A 20,177-nucleotide genomic window follows, 5' to 3' on the forward strand; every position below is an offset into this window, starting at 1 on the left:
TTTAAAAGAAAAGGCTTTGTTCAAATCATGTAGGGGGGAGGAGGGAAGGAGGGAAGGAGGGAAGGAGGGAAGGAGGGAAGGAGGGAAGGAAGGAAGGAAGGAAGGAAGGAAGGAAGGAAGGAAGGAAGGAAGGAAGGAAAGAAAAGAAAAAGCTTATGGCTATATCAAAAGCAACATGACATCCGTTTTAAACACTTTTGGAGGAATTTATTTTCAGCATCAATATGGTAATACCAGAGGGAGCATACAGATAAGGAAGTGATAAACACTAAACCAAACAAAGAACAGTATGGAGCTATTCAAGATAAATCATTAGGCTAACTGACTTTAGTAATTACCTCCCTCTATACTAGAAAGATTAGTCTTTATCAGAGGCATATAATAAATCATGGGTGGTAATTCTGCTTTCTCAAAGTTATCACATGAAAAAAAAGTTTCTACAATCACTTCCCAATGTTTGTAGGTGTTTTTAAAAATCTGTTCTAGCATAATCATCAAATATTTATAAAATACTGAATACAAAAGAGCATATAGATGATCCCAGCTTTACATAACATATACATTCTAGGAAATTTATATTATACATCTTATAATGAAAAAAGCACTGGTCTAGCAGCCAGGAAGTTTGCATTATTATACCAGTACTACTACTAGCAAGCTCTGGGTAAAACACTTAACTTTTCTGATTTTCAATTTCCCCTTAAGAAAAATGAGAAATTGATTAGTTAACCTCTAAGGATTATTTTTGGAATCAAATTATAATATTCAATAGATGTGGAAGAAACCAGGTTCACCTCTCCTTTGGAGAACAGGTGAGGACTACATATCACTACCATCCTCTTTCAGTTGGTCGAGGAGCTGCAAAGGAAAGTGACACGCATCATTTCAGGCTACAGCATTTTAACGTCTATGAGAGACTCTCCAGTACTTCCAACTGCCCTACCAGCCTACCACATTCAGAAAGGTGGAGCTTAGGTCTCTGAGAAACCAAGATGGGAACCAGTAGCCCCTGCTAACCCAACATGGACATGAAATGTGAATGAAAAATACATCTCTGTGGTTGTAATCCATCAAGATTTGGTGACTGGACATTACTGTGACATAACCAAGCATATCTTGACTGATAAAAATGGGACCAAGTGGAATTTTTCATAAACTGAATATTTAATACTCACAAGAAATCCCAACCTAAATTAGTTTATAAAGCTAAAAATCTTTACAATTTATCTCTTAAAATCTGAATTTTTATATTAAGGATTATATTAGGTTAATTACAATTAACTAATTAATTATAAATAAATTATATGAAATTATATATACATATAAATTCATCTGTTTATTATAATTTAAAAGGTGGGAAAAATATAAAAAATGATATCAAACTTTCTGCACGTTTAATTGGTTGCTCTAGTACTGAAATCTTTCTCAATTAAAATCACTTTGTTTTCACTTTAATAAAGGACTTAAACAAATAGTACGCTAGGACTTCCCTGGTGGCACAGTGGTTAAGAATCCGCCTGCCAATGCAGGGGACACAGGTTCGAGCCCTGGTCCAGGAAGATCCCACATGCCACAGAGCAACTAAGCCCGCGTGCCACAACTACTGAGCCTGTGCCCTAGAGCCTGCGCTCCGCAACAAGAGAAGCCACCGCAAAGAGAAGCCCGTGCACCGCAACGAAGAGTAGCCCCCGCTTGCCGCAACTAGAGAAAACGCGCGTGCAGCAACGAAGACCCAACACAGCCAAAAATAAAAATTAATAAATAATTTTATTAAAAAAAATAGTATGCTCACATGGTATTATATTTTCTCTAGTTTGCTTATTTCCTACTTGTAAGGACAAAGGCCAGTAAATATCAATACTTTCCTAGAAGGTATGCCCAACACATGGATCAATATATTAGTGTTTTATATTGATCTAATTTCCTAACACCCAAAGTTTGCAATCTATACTGCCACCTTCTCATAGTCCTCCTTGACTAATCTTCTTTTCACAAATTTTCCAGGTTTAATATTATAGCTTATTATTTTTTCCCACAGATCTTAGTAAACCACTGGATCTGGTTAGTTTTGTTCCTAAGGTAAAGAAATTATTCTTTGCAAGTAAGGTAGAATACAGACAATGGAAAGGTGGGGAGACAGAGGGAATGAAATCCTTCCACTACTTAGAAGTCTCTTATTTGCATAAATTGTACAGACTGAAGCCTTTTACTTTTAATATAGCAAATCAGTGGTAAAATAAAAGACTGCAAGCTATTTGAATTACATATTTAGATAATTTAAAATAAACAGCAGAAAACTGTAAGTGCATTACAGGCAACAAAAACTTGCTGTTAAATGTTTCCAACCAGTACTTAAAATGCTCAGCAACACAGGTACATAGCAAATGCCTCTGAGTAAACTGTTAATATCTATAAAAGACTTTTTCCATCAAAAACAGATTTCAAGGTCTTAGTATCCCTTGTGATCTGGCTTCTTTCCCAGCCACTTCACTTACCTAATTGCCTCTTCTCAGAACTTATCTGAACTGGTCTCTATAGAGCATCTGATACCATTGAAGAAGGCTTTATAGCACATTAAAGAGTGAGTCCTTCAAACTAGACTGCCTGAATTTGAATCAGAACTCTACCACGAGCTGATATCTTGGTTAAGTTACTTAAGATCAGGTCTTAATGTCATCATCTGTAAAATGGAGACCATGGTAATACTTAATTCAGAGTTCTTAAAAGAACACACAACACACTTAGAACAGTGCCTGTCACATATTAAGAACTCAGGAAAATATGAACTATAAAGAGCTCAATATCAGAACTTGAATAAATAAGACTGGTGAAGGTGCTGGGAATACCAGAATGAATAAAGATCCTTGCCCTCATGGAGCTTGTGTTTGGAGAAGAGAGCAGACAATAAAGTAAGATAAATAAGTAAAATATAGTGAAAAGTGCTAGGAAAAAAACTAAAGCTGGGAAGGGTGGTTGCAGTTCTAGATAGGGTGACCAAGGACAGCCTTACTGAGAGGGTGTCATCTCAGTAAGATTTAAAGAAGTTGGAGGAATAAGACAGCACTACATGGGGAAGAGCATTCCAAACAGAGAAGACAGCAAGTGCCAAAGCCCTAAGGCAGGATCCTGCCAGGTTTGTGTGAGGGATAACCAGGAGCACAGTGTGATTGGGGCAGAGGGAGGGGGAGTTCTAGGAGGCATGGTCAGAAGGGCAAAAGGAGAGGTGGAGAAGTCATATTGGACCTTGTAGGCTCTGGCTTTTCCTCTGAGAGATCACTCTAAAGGAGGGCTTTAGGCACAGGAATGACATGATCTGACTTACATTTTAACTCTTGTTTCTGTGTTAAGACCAGAGGAGACGGGGATACAAAGGAAGAAGCAAGGAGACCATGTAGGAGACTACTGCAATAATCCAGGTGAGAAAGGATGGTGACTTGAACCAGGGAGGTGGTTCCTGATGTACCCTGAAAAAGGGATTGACAAGATTCCCTGTTAGTTTGAATATAAGGGTGTGGGGGGGGAGGGGGGGAGGGGGACACAAAACAGAGTAGTCACGTAGTCCAGAATGACTCCCAAGTTTTTGGTAGGGTGACTTGGAAGAAGACTGGAAGAAGAGACTGGAAGAGGTGCCACTTACTGAGATGGAGCAGCAGTTTGGGAGTTGGAAGATCAGGAAATTATTTTAGACACAGACATTCAAATGAAGCTGTTGAGTAGACAAGTGTTATGAGAACAGTCTAGACTTGAGATATAACTTTGAGTCATCAGCTAACGGACGGCATTTAAACTGTGAGACTGGAAAACAACGGTGGATAAAAAGAGGACTGTGTGTGGAAGTATTCCAGTATTCAGCGGTAGGAAAGACGAGAAGAAACCAGGGAGGAGAAAATGATGAAGGAGGAGCCAAAGAGGCAAGAGGAAAGCCAGGAGACATACGTAAAATAATTTCAAGAAGTAGTGGTTAAGTGCTACTGAAGGGTTAAAATCACCAATAAGTCCTATTGCTTCTACCTGCAAAATATATCCCAGATGGTTCCCATTTATTCCATCTAGTTTCCATCCTGATAACCTGGAGGTTATCAGGAAACTATTCTCTATACAGTGATCTTTTAAAAACATAAATCTTACGTCAATACCCTATTTATCCTTTCACTGTCCGCCACTGCATCTAGAATAAAATCTAAATTCCTTACTTTGACCCACAAGGCCCTTGGTGATCTGATCCCCACCTACCGTCCTGACTTCACTCCTCCAATGTTACTGCCCATATTAATTTCTATCTATATAAGCATTAATTTTGTTCTTAAAACATACCAGTCCTATTCACTGCCCTGGCACCCCATCTCCAATACTCAAGATGCACTTTCTTGGCTCTCCATCTTCTCAACATTTAGGTCTACACTCAAATAGCTCCTTAGAGAGGCCTTGCCTAATTGATCTATCAAGATCGAAAATTATCTCATTTATCTGTTTAATTGTGTATTGTCCATCTCCCCTCAGATATTAATTACTCAAGGACAGGTATTACTGAATACACACTATAGCATTTAAAACTTTGCATATAGTAAGCTTCAAAAATTATTTGACAGAATGTCAGTTCTTTAAAACCAAAGGAATATTATCAGGATATTCGTTTAACTTTTTATGTAATACAGGCATCATTTCTACAGTATCCTCGACTGGGTCATCATTCAAGAACATCTGGAACATCTCTAGTGATGGCAAGGTTTTTATCTCATGAAACAGTTCATTCCATCTTCAGACAGCTCTACTTGTGTGAAAAGTCTTCTTTATACTGAACCGAACCTCACTCCATGTAATTTCCACCCACGCTGCCCTTTGGAGTTACACCAGGTAAGTCTAATCCCTCATATATACAGATCTACACATTTTAGAAAACAGTTGTAGATATTCCCTCGACCTTCTCTTTTTCAGAACAAGTATTTCCATTTCTTTCAACAACTCTCCATATACTATGGTCTTCCAATCTCATCCTTTCCATGACAGCTTGGAAATTCCCAATTTGTGGATTTTCATCTCATACTTAACACAGTCCCTCTCCCATTTGCTTTCACTAGCATAGAGTCAGTGGAACAAATATCTTTCTTAGTCTATCTAGACATCACATTATTATTCATGAAAGCATAATAACTATTCTGATAGTTCTGATTAAAAGCTCAAAATTAACTAAAATCTCCAGTGATTTTTATAAGCACTGCTATGAACTCAAGGGTCTTCCAGTTTATAGATGTAAAGGTGTTTTCTAAACAACTAGGTGCAATACTTTAGATCTATCCAGTTAAACATGTTTTTGTTATTTTAGTATAGTGTTCTGTTCTATTTTAATTTTCAAATCCCAATTCTGTATTTCAACATACTAAAGAATTCTCCAAATGTTGTGCCATCAACATGTTTGATAAGCATGCCTTCTACGACACCCAAATAACTGATAAAAATATTTGCATAAACATATCAAGAACTGAATCCCATAGCATAACAGCATCATATTAGAGACCTTTTTCTCTAGTTGATACTATGTGTGGTTCAATGAGCTACTTGTAACTCCCTAACAGCTTCCTCTTATCCACAAAAATATCATGAAAAGCATTTTAAATGCCTTTCTAAAGTCAAGATGTGCTGTGAAAAGAAAGTATTTTATTAACAAGGATTTCTTTTTATTCACTTCATATATATCACTATATAATTATGTACATCAAATTGATTCCATGAATAACTACCAACACAGCATACAGTAAGTGTCAATATTATCAGTGTCCCCCAAATAAGATTTTATATATTCTCATGTTTGTAAAAATATCACTTATTATGAATTAACAAAAATTTTTTTCTAACACAGTCTGGATATCTTTGCAAAGGAATGCTAATAATGAGACATCAGCATGATTAAACCAAGAATATGATTCTATATATATGCAATGGATAAGAAAACAAAGCTATGTCAAATAATGTGTTAGTCAATCCAGAAGCCTGAGAAATTTTGTGATAAATTCAACATTACCTATATTGCTTAAAGCTCTCATATGGAATCTGCCCTGTCACTATACTGGTTTTAGCTGAACTACACACATTTAGCAAAATGAGTATGTTTTTTTGACATTACATAGACCAAATTAACTGGGAACCGTATCTCCAGTAATAAGGACACATTCAGAGTGACCTTTTAATCCTAAAAAGATATGGTCAAATCTTCCTTTTAATGTGACCTTTTAATCCTAAAAAGATATGGTCAAATCTTCCATTCTAAGATATAGCTTCCTAAATCAAGAAAAATCTATTCTGTGGCAGTATCGTGACACTGAGAACTTATTTGGGGGCAATTATTTCTCTATCACTGCTTACTCAGCTACTTTACTCAACTGTATGGGACTCATAGAAGCACTGCATTATGCGAAGTGATTTACAAAATAGTTTACATTACTTTTTCTATTTCAGTGATCTTTATGAGGAAATTCTTATTGATTTTTCTAATTTTTAGTCATCTTTTCAGAAAACTAGGAGGATTTTTCCTGAGAGATAGACATAGCTATGTAAAGCCAACTGCTACTGGGAGGAAATACCAAATTTTTCTTTGTTCAACACAATCATTTTTGCTTTTAGGAGGACAGGGAAGATGAAAGACCGACTTCAAGAACTAAAGCAAAGAACAAAGGAAATTGAGCTCTCTAGAGACAAGGATGTGTCGACTACAGAAGCAGAGGAACAAGGGGTGTTTCTGCAGCAAGCTGTTATTTATGAAAGAGAGCCTGTAGCTGAGAGACACCTACATGAGATACAAAAACTACAGGAGAGTATTAACAACTTGACAGATGATGTTCAAAAATTTGGGCAGCAACAGAAAAGTCTGGTGGCTTCTATGAGAAGGTTTAGTCTACTTAAGAGAGAGTCTAGCATTACAAAAGAGATAAAAGTCCAAGCAGAACACATTAATAGACGTTTGGATGATTTAGTAAAAGAAGTTAAGAAGTCAGAGGATGAAAACGGTCCATCATCAGTGGTCACAAGGATACTTAAATCTCAGCATGCTGCGATGTTCCGCCATTTTCAGCAAACTATGTTTCTATACAATGACACAATAGCAGCAAAGCAAGAGAAGTGCAGGACATTTATTTTCCGTCAGCTTGAAGTTGCTGGAAAAGAAGTGCTGGAAGAAGAGGTAAATGATATGCTTCATCAAGGAAAATGGGAAGTTTTTAATGAAAGCTTACTTCGAGAAATCAGTATCACTAAAGCACAACTCTCAGAGATGGAACAGAGACACAAAGAATTTGTTAATTTGGAGAACCAAATAAAGGATTTAAGGGACCTTTTCATTCAGATATCTCTTTTAGTAGAGGAACAGGGAGAAAGCATCAACAATATTGAAATGATAGTGAATGGCATAAAAGAGTATGTTAACACTACTAAAGAAAAATTTGGACTAGCTGTAAAATACAAAAAAAGAAATCCTTGCAGGGTATTGTGTTGCTGGTGTTGTCCATGTTGTGGCTCAAAATAAAGAAGCTATTTTAGAAATTTCTCCCACTTTAGAATGAAGGATGTCCCATAATTTAGTGTCTTGTGTCATTTTTCTTCATTTCATAGAGCCATTCACATACTTTCATCACTATTAAGTTATAATTTTCCCCTTTTGCCCTTACCCACTAGAGTTACAGAAATTTCTAAAGCAAGTGACATAAAACAAGTCTTCATTTATTAAACTAAAAATAGCATATTAGCTTTAAACTCATGGGTTAACAATTGAAAATGAGGTAAATGATCTTAAGTTTCTAGACAGGTATCAAGCTCTATTACATATTTTTGTAACTTCCAATGCCTTAACAAGATGAATGTCAGTAAGTGACAACTACTTAAACAATGCTTTAGGTTCATTTAAGAACATTTTGGTAGTTAAGAATTGTATAAAACAAGAATTCAAGTGGTGCTCTATTAAAGCCAAATCAAACTAGAAGCTGCATCAAATTTTTTTTTTTTTTTTTTTTTTTTTTTTTTTTGCGGTACGCAGGCCTCTCACTGTTGTGGCCTCTCCCGTTGCCAAGCACAGGCTCCGGACACACAGCCTCAGCGGCCATGGCTCACGGGCCTAGCCGCTCCGCAGCATGTGGGATATTCCCGGACCGGTGCACGAACCTGTGTCCCCTGCATCGGCAGGCGGACTCTCAACCACTGCGCCACCAGGGAAGCCCTGCATCAAATCTTTTATGTTCAGATAGGTCAGTTAACTCAGTGGTCAACAAATCCTAGGAAAACCCAACTATGTACTTAATGAAGAGTCTAGTTGGTAACTAGGAGCTGCTTTTAGCTTAAGGCCTAAAAAGCTAAGTTAAGGCACTGTTTTCCTGAACTTGGGTCCATTCAGGACACTGTATTACAGATTAAGAGGGTTGGCAAATATAGTAAAAAATAAAAGGCAATGGTATGCTTGGAATTTTCTCCATCACTTTATTGTGAAGCCAGGCACTAGACTAGGGGCTAGGGGCACAGTCTGAACTCACATGGGGATAGAGTTTGGGAACTAACATTCTAGTGGAGAAAGCATATAACAAATACAAATATTAGACAATGTTAAGTTCTTGGCAGAAGTTTAAAATAAGGATGATAAGATATTGTCAAAGTGGCTTCTTTTGGCTACGTGGAAAATATAGGCCTCTCTAAAAGGTAATGTAAGTGAAGATCTGAGTGATGAGGACAAGGGAAGCACATATTCCAGGCATATGAAACAAATAGTACAAAGACCCTGAGGAGGGTATAACTTACTCTGTTCAAAGAAGAATGAGCAGTACAGTTGTATCACAGTGGGAAAAGAGCAGTGAGGTAAGAGATGAGGTTAAGAAAGGTCAGCAGGGGCTAGATGTAAAGCCCTGTAAGTCTGAAGTTTACAGCAAGTGTAATAAAGGCAAAGCTGTTTTGGGGCCTGGGAGTAATGTTATGTAATTTATATTTGGGAAAAAATCATCCTGTCTACTGTATGGAGAACGGGTCAGAATGGATTTGGGGCAGGTGAGCAGAGGACAAGCATATAGGTATAGAAAACAATTAGAAGTCTAATGCAATAGTCCCAGTTAAGAGGTGATGGAGGCTTGAGCTAGGATGGAAGTGGAGGTGGTGATGGTGGTAGCAGCAGTACTAACACTCAAGACTAATAAAAAAAAAAATCCTTGCTATGTCCCAGCATTGTTCTAATAATTTTACAATTTTACCAACAAGAACACTGAAGTACAGCTAGGTTAAGTAACCTGACTCAGGTCACAGAAACTGTACACAGAGAACTGGGATTTGAACCTAGGCAATCTGATTGCAGAACCAGTTCTTAACTACTGTATACCAAGTTGTAGTGATGGAAAAAAAAATTAGACTAAAATGTGATAGATTTAAGAGGTAGAATCTACAGGATACTGATTAGATTATGATAGCTTTTACTGAGATGGGAAAAGACAGGAGATGAAGGTTTCAACACTAAGGGTGAGAAGGAAATCAAGAAATTCTGTTTTGGCCAATAGAACCTGAGATGACCATAAAATGTCAAAGTGGAGGTTTCTAAGGTATTAGCTATATCAGTAGGAACTCTTGGGAGATGTCAAAGCTATAGGTTTGGGTCCTCTGAGTAAATAAACAGTATTTAAGGCCTCAAAAGTATCTAGATGCAAAAAACTGCAAGCCCAGAAAAGAGCCTGGGATATTCTAAAATTTAGACTTAAAGCAGAAGAGGAGTTAACAAAAAAGACTAAGAAGGAACCATCGATGAAGTAGGAGGAAAATCAAGAAAAGTATGCTGTAATGCAAAAGTGCTAAAAGGAAAACAAAGTTGAGGAAATACTCAATTTTAGGTAAAATAAGAACAGCAAAGTGACAATGGATTTGGCAACATGGAGATAATTTGTTGACTCCAATAAGAGCAGTTTCAAGGAATTGTAGGAATGAAAGCACAAATGGAGCATGTTGAGGAAAGAGTGTGATATAAATAAGTACAGAATCCACTACAGGCAATTCTTTCCAGAATTTTGAATAGAATACTACAAAAAGGAGTCAACATGTGAAGAGAGATGTAGAGCCAAAGGATTCCACAATACTTAAAGAAACACAAGAGCACATTCTGCCGATGGGAATGATCCAGAGAGAGAAACTCGATATAAGAAAGGGGAGGAATAATATATTGGGTTGGCCAAAAAAGTTCCTTCCATTTTAAAGTAAAAGTCGAAGACACATTTTCCATTTTTACCAAGAAATTTATTGAACAACATATTCGCCGTTTTGTTCCACTACCTTCTGCCATGTTTCAGGCAACTTCATAATTCCATCTTCCCAAAACTTTTTATCATTTTGGGCAAAGAGTTGTTCCAGGTACCTTTTACGGTCTTCCAGGGAATTGAAATTTTTTCCATTGAAAGAATTTTGTGAAGACCTAAATAAATGGAAATCCGAAGTGCAATGTCTGGTGAATATGGCGGATGAATCAGAACTTCCCAGCCAAGCTCTAACAGTTTTTGCCTGGTCATCAAAGAAATATGTGGTCTTGCATTATCCAGATGGAAGATTATACGTTTTTGGTTGACTAATTCTGGACATTTTTGGTCGAGTGCTGCTTTCAGTTGGTCTAATTGGGAGCAGCACTTGTTGGAATTAATCATTTGGTTTTCCAGAAGGAGCTCATAATAGAAGACTCCCTTCCAATTCCACCATATACACAACCATCACCTTCTTTGGATGAAGACCAGCCTTTGGTTTGGTTGGTGGTGGTTCATTTCGCTTGCCCCACGATCTCTTCCATTCCACATTATTGTACAGTATCCACTTTTCATCACCTGTCACAATTTGTTTTAAAAACGGAACGTTTCCGTTACGTTTAAGTAGAGAATCACACGCGGAAATACGGTCAAGCAAGTTTTTTTCGCTTAACTTACGTGGAACCCAAATATCAAAGCGATTAAAATAACCAAGCTGGTACAAATGATTTCAACGCTTTATTTGGATATTTTGAGTATGTCGGCTGTCTCCCGAGTGGTATAATGTTGGTTGTTCTCAATTAATGTCTCGATTTGATCACTATCAACTTCAACTGGTCTACCCAACAGCGGAGCATCGTCCAGCAAGAAATCTCCAGCACCAAACTTCGCAAACCACTTTTGACACATTTGATCAGTCACAGCACCTTCTCCATACACTGTACAAATCTTTTTTTGCGTTTCGGTTGCATTTTTACCTTTCTTGAAATAACAAAGCATAATACGCTGAAAATGTTGCTTTTTTCCTTCTGTCTTCAATATTAAAATGGCTACACAAAAATTCACCAATTTTTATGTTTTTTTTTAATGCACCCTGATATGACAGCTGTCACACACAATCTAACAAAATTGCTTCGAATGAAGTTAAAGACAACTAAGCGCTACTAGAGCCATCTTACGTAAAAAACCGAAAGAACCTTTTGGCCAACCCAATACAATAGTAGAAAGGGGTGGAATCTTGGACAGGAGCAGAAACACTTCTTCCATATTACAGGAGGGAAGACAAAGGAATAAAAGCAGATAACTGAGCAAATTTGGTGATGGGAAAATGAGAGAATTCTTATGTGAACAGGAATATGACTATATATGTGTGTGTGTATATATATATATATATATATATATGTCTCCTAACACTATTAAATAATTTTTAACTTATAAAATATAAAGAAATTGAAGAGTTTTCTACTGTGTCAGTTACAAGCATTACCGGAGAAAAAGATGTTTCCCACAGGTCAGCTTCAAATGTTTAAGGAACATTATAAAAAAAGATAAATTTAAAACTAGTGATAAACTCCCCAGCTAAATCAGGTGGTTGAGAGATATTGCTTCTGTCCCTTTTAAACTTGTGCTATATCCTTTAATGTAGTACCTTACTGATACTTGTTTATAATTGTTCCTAACTTGTTTATCATGAAAACTGAAAATATCGAGTACTACTTAATATTCATTAGCATAATTATATCCAGATGGGTTCAGAAAATAGTAATTTTCTAGTAGCAGTTATATCTAAACATACTGCTTTTAAAGCAAGACTTAATCACAGAAAGATTCATAGCAGAGTAATATATCACATACAATTTTCATTGTTATATTTCAAAAGCACCCTAACCTAAGCAACATAAACATATTTAATTAGCTGCTGAACATTTTGTTTATTCACACACAATAGGCACTAAAAGTAGCCATTTTTTCCTTAAAATTACTACCTTAAAAGAAAAAATTCTTAAGCATCGGAGGCACTCTATTAGGAATCTACTGGTTCAGAAAGTATGCAATAATTATTTTGAGCACTTGGGTTCCTATTCTTACCCACTAAGCCATGTCATTTTCTGTAATCAAAAGCTTCATGTAGCTTGAATTCACACATGCCACTTTAAAACTAGCTCTCCTAATTCATCTCTACCTAGACACAGCGTATCATCAATAGTAACTATTCATATCCACCATCGCATGCACAGAAAACTAGTAAAGCACTGAATGAGATGCTTTAAATACATTATTTTAGAATTCACAGGACAAGAGAAGTATTAAAATCCTTATTTACAAGTGGAGACATAGAAGCTGGGGAAGATTAAGTAACCTACTCAAGGCCTGGCTGACTTCAAAGCCCATGCTTTCCCCTGCACCAGTAGATCTCAATTTCTGCTGTGCAGCAGAGAGATCTGGAGAACCTGTGAAAAAGCCAGAGGCATCCTTGGCCCCACCCTAAAAAATACAACAGGTCTGGTCTGATGCTGATACAGGTGATCCCTGGATAACATCTTGCCGCCTGATGACACTGTCGACAGGTTTTTCTTCGTTATTTTGTTTTACAATAGAGTGTGCTGGGACAGGGGAGGGAAAGGATGGGAACCTCTACAGGCTCTTTGTGCATAAATTACCTAGGAAGTCAACCAGCTGAGAAGCTTTACTGTAAACTACAGCTGCTGTTAGTGAAGCTGGATGCCATTACAGACAAAAGGAAGCCCTCAGTAAGGAAATGTAGAGGTGAGTCAACAGTATAACTAAATAAAGTTGATGAAGATGACAGCTTGGTAAGTTTGCGCTGAAAGAAAAGAAATCTTAAGCCAATGGACCCTATAAATAAAGTGAGTAGGGGTTTCAGATGGTAAAAATAGTAAATTAAGGGACCCACCACTACAACTAAGGATCAAGTGATTAAGTGACATAGGTAGTCCATACTTTCATACTTATGGGTTTCCAGAATTCTAAAAACGACCCAGGTTCTCCTATTTCTTATTGAAAGGTCTGACTCATGAAAGTCCATTTGACTCAAATTCTAAGAACAGTATTAGGATAACCCATAACCTAATTAACTTCTCTTGGGCACTTATAAGAAAGAATATGACTCAAAGAAACTTGCAAACTAACAGTTTCCTGTAATACTGTCTAGAAGAAAGGTGAGTCAAATAGGCATATAGAGGGTGGAGACAAAAGTCCGATATCAATAAAAAAGATTATTAATAATAAAACCCTGCTTATTATTTCTCCTAATATAAAAACTCACTGCCATGTTTTTTTTTTAACCTCTTTGGCCATGAAATCCTTTAGGAATTTGATGAGAGCTAGAATCTGCTCCCAAGAAAAATACACATGCACTCAGAATTGTGTATGTGATTTCAGAGGGTCTTGGGAAGCCACCCACGGTGCAAAGACCTCCAGGTCAAACTTTTTTTTACTGAAATGTTCATAACATCTAGCCAGATCATATATGAGATATTATGTTTTCTTCCCTGAGTGAAACTCCTATACATTTTTGTTGTGAAGCATCTAATTTATGAGGTCTGACCACAAGTTAAGTTAGGTCATATAACTCCACAGAAAAGCAGACAGTATATAATGAGAAAGTGGCATCACTCCAAGAGTTCAAGTATGCTAACACAAGTAGAATTGTTATTATCCTGGGAGGAAATTTTAGCCTATGGATCTCCAGAGTTATTTCAGTTATAAGTATTAGGAGATTCAACCACCAAAAATGAAGGGTAATTTACAATCGCTCTGAGGGCAACTTTCAAGACTGTACTAGAAAGAAGAGATGCAGAAAGAACATGTGCCTTCTTATATAACATTGGTGTAACCTTGGGCTGCTGAAAATTTCAATAGCTTAAGATGTTTAAAATACCTCCTAGCTCAGCCCTTTCCACAAGGAATCAACAAATAGTACCTTGTACTATTAATGGAAAATTTCTACGGTGGATGTTGAGCTTAAATTTTGAAATTACTACTGATTTCAGTGCTACTTATACCACTGCAAAAGTTGTTTACTTTTTCTCTTGGAAAGGTCTTCTTTATCTGTCAAGACTATCTAGTATTAGAGATTTTAATAAATAATTAAATTATAAATGGTTAAAGCAAGAGTATGTATGTGGTGGGGGGAATGTGAGGGTAGGTAATATAATTCATACCTTAATTAATCAGAGTAGAGGTTCAAGTTAACCTACAGTAGATATGAGAGAAAAAAGACTTTCTATTCTAGGTAAATAAACAACTCAGCATGATAACAGACCAAATATTTGCATGGCATCCATTTTTACTTTCTTTAGAAGGAATACAAATCACTTTTACCTCTTTACCAAAATGGATTCTTGGCATAGACTATACTAAGGTCCACATTATAATACACAGCTGAATACAATCCCAGAATTACTATATTTTACAGTTACTTTTATTAAAGAAGAGTCATTTAACCACTGAGTCCAAAGAAGTAAAGTGACTTGTCAGGGTCATAAACAAATACACAACTTTTAGAATCCAGGTTTCAGATTCTCTGTCTTCTCTCTAAACCCATGTTTTTTCACCTTTTCACCATTTATTTCAGAGATTTTGACTGGAATATTATGCTGATTAAGCAGTAAATACTAGAGAACTGCCAAACAGAAATTCCGAGCTAATAAAACACCGAAGCCTAGTGATCTACGACTCTGACCTTTCAAGAGAACCCTCACATCTGTGACATAAAGTGAAATGTGACTGAGGCTTCATTTGCAATGACACATGCTGTCAGACTGCTGTGCAGAATCAGGTCAGGCAGAGCTAGAGTGTCCAGGACCTGCTATCGTGGTCATCTACTCTGCTTCCCATAGCATGAATGAATCCTGCTCTACCAATTTGTAATTTCATGATTACAGACAAGATAATAATTCTTCAGGTTTCTTTCCTTCTGTTGAATGACTGAACCTTCTGAGGTCTGTTGTTGTCCTCTGTTTGCTCATTATTAGAGGGTGGGAAGAGAAAATTATCAAGGGGTTGAAGTGAGTTCTGAGAGGCTTTGTAGGTCCTAAATCAACTAGTTTAGGCTCAGACAGACAAGTGGTGATCGGAAGAAATTAGATGCCATTATAGAATTTCACAGATGAGAGGTCCAAATGTCCGTGGGCAGGAAGGAAGCAGCTATGTGCAACAAGGAGCACTGTAGCCAGCCTCCTAATTCAGGTAGCCTCCCCTACATCTCCACACCCACTAGCCCCTAGCACTCAGCTTACTAGGGCTCTACTGGACGCCCCTCCCACTTACTATCCAATGGACTTTTCAATGCCATACCTATTATGTGCTAGGGTCAGTTAAAACACAGACTTTCCTATCTGTGTGGAGCTATGGAGGCAACCTGAAGGACTCTGAGCAGAGGAAAAGTAAAATGATCAAATTTGGATTTAAAACAGAGCTCTCAAGTACTTTATCTATTCTTGCATTGTTTCACTTATTAAAGCATGTACCAATTTTGTAATTTGAAAAATATCAAATAAAGAAAAGGGCTCCTGCTAGCAATGTAGAGGAGAGCTTAGAGAATAGGCAAGACTGCTACCAGGGAGACTGGTTAGGAGGCTAATCAGTAACACAAGGGAGAAGTGAAGAAAGGCTGAAAGGAGGTAACATTAAAGGGAATAGAGAGGAGTGAAGAGACTCAAACGATATTAAGATAGTAACATCAAAAAGACAAATTAATTGTAGGTCAGAGAGAAAAAGGTAAACAGGAGAACTTCCAAATATGGGACTAGGGTGGATATTCAAGACGGATTTATAAACAGAAAAAAGAGTGGGATAGAAAATTTTATGTATTATATGAACACTGCATACGTTACATGTTTTACAAAAATATGCACAGGAAACTCATCAAAATGATAGCAGTGGTTGGCTCTGCATGATAGGTCAATCATTTTTTTTTTAACCTCATTCTTTCCTACATCTTCTAAATTTATTAAGAATATTACTTTTTGGGACTTCCCTGACAGTCCAGTGCTTGGGACCCTGCGCTCCCAACGCAGGGGGCGTGAGTTCGATCTCTGGTTGGGGAACTAGGATCCTACATGCCGTGCAGTGTGGCCAAAAAAAAAAAAAGAGAATATTTACTTTTTAGTAAATTTTGTATATTTCTGAAGCACACACATCTCAAAAAGTTTACCTTTATTAATAAAAATTCTATGGTTGTAAAACTCCTTTGAGAAAAACTCATCAAATGGCAAACCATTCCATATTTCATAAACATATTATTGATCCCTAATTAATTCCCATGTCTTTGTGAGATCGCACTGACTATGAAATTATAATGGTGAGCAATCATCATAGTTGTGAATTGTTTTTTTTTTTTTCCAATTCTGGAAATACACTAGCTGAGAGATGTGACAGAACTGAAAGCAGATATCTTGCTGACATTGGATTATTCAGTAAACACTGCAGACACAAACTGCATGCCTCTGCCTCAGCGCTTTGCCACATACATCTATCTGCATGACTGACTCTCTTACCTCCAGTGTCATGTTCTCAATATGACCTAGTATGATTATCCTAATTTTAAGAGTAACATGCCCCTGTCACCACCACCACCATAGGATTCCTGATCTTCTTTTCCCTGCTTTGTTTTCAATATACTTATCACCTAATGTACAATTTATTTATTACATTTATTGTGTGTCACCCCCTAGAATGTAAGTTCCTGAGATCATACATGGAGTTTTATTGTTTTTGTTCCCAAAGGTATCCCTATCACCAGAACAATATCTAGCACACAGTGGATGTTCAATAAATATTTGTCGAATTAGTACATGTATGAATGAATAAATGCATGAGAGAATACATGAATAAAAGAATAAATTAAATAAATAACTATTGGGTTAAAAAAAGCACACTCAATTATTTTACAAATGAACATCAGTCATTAATACTTTTTGCTTTAGAAGTCACTGGTTCTATGCTTAAACATTGATAGAGACTAATTTAGTCTATGGGTTCAACAAAGTTTACTCTTTGTATACATATCTATTAAAATCTATTTCATATTCAATAAAGGTGAGAATTAATTATATATATATCAAATAACTTCTTTAATTAGTTAAATGTATAAAAATTAAACAGTATAAGCTTAACAATAAATGATACAATAAAGTTTTACTTTTTGTAATCAGAGCTTCCAAACTGCCTCATTTAAAAATGTTCATTTATTACTGAGGACCACTGAGGAACTCTGTCTTACAATTTCTCAGTTAACCATGTGATAGGTTGCTTGGGGTTTTTTTTAATCGTTAGTACTGAAACACAAGAACGAGGGAAAAGGGACAAGAAGGCAAAACACACATTCCACTTACTCCAATTTTAAGAGCAATTTAAACTACTTTCACTTTACTATGTCTCAAAGTTATAGCACCATCTGGTGTTTACTATGCAGAAATGCTATGAGGGCGGGTAGTACAAAAGTCCTTTGTCACTTAATTTTTTTTAAATGTTTAGGCAGATGGACAAAATGATGCTAAGCATACAACTAAGTTGATAATGGCACAGACCACATGTTCAGTTCGGAAATATAGTAGTAAAAACTGAGAAATCAACATGGCATTAAAAGAATAAACCATCTAAATAACTTTCAAACAAGAATACTCTTCAAGAAAAAAAGGACAGAGGCAAAACATAAGTAAGTTATTAAAAAAGGAAAATAAATTGAAAAACATTTTAGAACCTTGTTAATAGACCATTTTCAAAATCTGACAAAAGTAAATGATCAAATAAAACAAAGAGTTTACATTTGAAAACCCAGGAGATCTAATTATAAGATTTCTTCATTACATAGCCTCTGTGCTTAACCTCTACAGATAGCATTATAATAAGGCCTTGGTATATTAACAACTCCCAGTAAATTACATACATTTTATCATACGAGGGTGTGACAATTTAGCTTATTCAGTATTTTGTAACTTAGGTAAATTTAATGACTTAATGCTGCTGTCTCTACGTTTACAATGACACCAACATTACTTACACCAATACAGGCTTTCCCGATATCCTAGGATGTCTTATCACTTCTGACATTGTCTCTTTTGTCTCTTCCATTCTCTCTTCATCACTCGAATCCACAACAAATATTACTCCATAAGATTCAGCATAGTAATTCTTCCAGATTCCCCGAATTCTTTTTCCACCTCCCAAGTCAAAGATGGTGACTTCAAACTTTCCCTGTCTAAGGTCAATTTTGGAAAATCCAACGGTAGGTGCTACATCTTCAGGATACTCTGTTTCAAATGATATAAAAGAAAGAATCTTTAGACCTTAAATTAATAACACTAATTTAACTTCACAACTTAAATGACATAAATGTGTTATTCATCATACTCTAGTACTAAATAGAATGTTTATTATTTGCTTACACAATAAGCGTTACATCTAAGCACATTGGTTTGGGGGAAAGGTAGATACTATAAAATATCCAACTAGAATCTACACTCCTTGCAGATAGGAATTTCTGTCTGTTTTTTTTTGTTTGCTTGTTTGTTTTTATTGATATAACCCCAGTTCCTAAACTAATGCCCACCATATAACGGGTACTTAATAAGGATCTGTAGAATAAATAAACAAATGAACTCTTGCCTTTAAGGCCACTGACTCCCCAAGTTACAAACAATAAAAATTTCAACCTTCAACACCACAGCCATGCCCAAGGACCATTACAACCTCTGTGGAGTTATAAAGAAAAACTAAACATTTAGATAATAGTCTAGAACAACCAAATAATGGGAGAAGCTATGAAGAGTATAGGACCTTTCTTTTTTAATTAACTGAATTAAATCTATAATTGCAATAAAGAGACTTTTAAGGACAGCTTACAAATACAAAGAGTAGATTTTATTTTCTTCTACAAGAATAGAATACAGAATATTCTCATAAATTTATAATTGAATTTCTTTGGACTTCTGCATATGACAGCACAAAGAAGAAGGTACAGGATGTATACAATTATAACTGCCAGAGAGATAATGACAGTAAGAGATTAAAAAGATCACTAAGGTTCAAGACTTGAACTAGGAGCTGGGACCTAAGCCTTAAAGCTCAGTAGGATTTAGACAGTCAGATGAGTGACCTAAGTAATAGAAATGGTAAAAGCAAGATGCACGCACAAGTTGAACACTGTAGTTGGAGCAAACCCTTAAGTCTGAATGTACAATGAAGAGGGTTCTGAAGATAGAGAATTGGGAGCCACGGAAGGTATTTTAGCAGACCAATAACATAATTAAGGTGACTTAAGTAGTCTTTCTTCAGATTCATCTTTGCAAAAGTCTCTAAACGGACTGAAAATGAGAGTGATAGCCACTTTTTGGAGAGGTATGAAAATAAAAATAGAAGAATGGCAAGAGAGAACTCATGAAAGATTAACAGAACCAAGTGACTCAGTGGTTACAGAGAAGAGTTCAAACTTCATGTCTGTCTCTTCCATTCTCTCTTCATCGCTAGAATTCACAACAAATATTACTCCACTGTACTTTGTTTACAGCTGCACGGTCAATACAGTGGCCACCAAACTACATGAGGCTTTTAAAACTTAAATCAATTAAACTTAAATAAAATAATTCAGCTCCTCAGTTGTTCAAGCTGTATTTCAAGTGCTCAAAAGTCACATGTGGCTGGTGGCCCACCCTACTGGACAGAGCCAATATAGAACATGTCCGTCATTGCAATAGCTCTACTGAACAACACTGGTTTAGAGGGTCTTATCATTCCCACATTCAGCAAAACATTTGCTGTTACAAAGATAAATTTGAGGGCTTCCCTGGTGGCGCAGTGGTTGAGAGTCCGCCTGCTGATGCAGGGGACACGGGTTTGTGCCCCAGTCCGGGAAGATCCCACATGCCGCGGAGTGGCTGGGCCCATGAGCCATGGCCATTGAGCCTGCGCGTC

The 20,177-nt window shown here is 36.6% G+C and overlaps 2 protein-coding genes across 8 annotated transcripts in view; one reads left to right on the top strand and one right to left on the bottom strand.

Moving 5' to 3' along the window:
- STX19 (syntaxin 19) overlaps positions 1-7,542 on the top strand; it is a 37,508-nt gene extending 29,966 nt beyond the window's left edge. For all 3 annotated transcript variants that reach the window (XM_019923007.3, XM_073804379.1, XM_073804378.1), the window contains 3 exons: positions 3,349-3,416; positions 4,656-4,854; positions 6,619-7,542. In XM_019923007.3, the coding sequence (XP_019778566.1) occupies positions 6,632-7,516 (885 nt within the window). In that variant the 5' untranslated portion in view covers positions 3,349-3,416; positions 4,656-4,854; positions 6,619-6,631 and the 3' untranslated portion in view covers positions 7,517-7,542. The remainder of the gene's footprint in view (positions 1-3,348; positions 3,417-4,655; positions 4,855-6,618) is intronic.
- ARL13B (ARF like GTPase 13B) overlaps positions 1-20,177 on the bottom strand; it is an 83,488-nt gene that overhangs the window by 42,501 nt on the left and 20,810 nt on the right. For all 5 annotated transcript variants that reach the window (XM_073804377.1, XM_073804376.1, XM_073804375.1 and 2 more), the window contains one exon: positions 18,268-18,517. In XM_073804377.1, the coding sequence (XP_073660478.1) occupies positions 18,268-18,338 (71 nt within the window). In that variant the 5' untranslated portion in view covers positions 18,339-18,517. The remainder of the gene's footprint in view (positions 1-18,267; positions 18,518-20,177) is intronic.

This window comes from Tursiops truncatus, chromosome 4, assembly GCF_011762595.2.
Source record: "Tursiops truncatus isolate mTurTru1 chromosome 4, mTurTru1.mat.Y, whole genome shotgun sequence".
In the NCBI taxonomy this organism is placed as follows: domain Eukaryota; kingdom Metazoa; phylum Chordata; class Mammalia; order Artiodactyla; family Delphinidae; genus Tursiops; species Tursiops truncatus.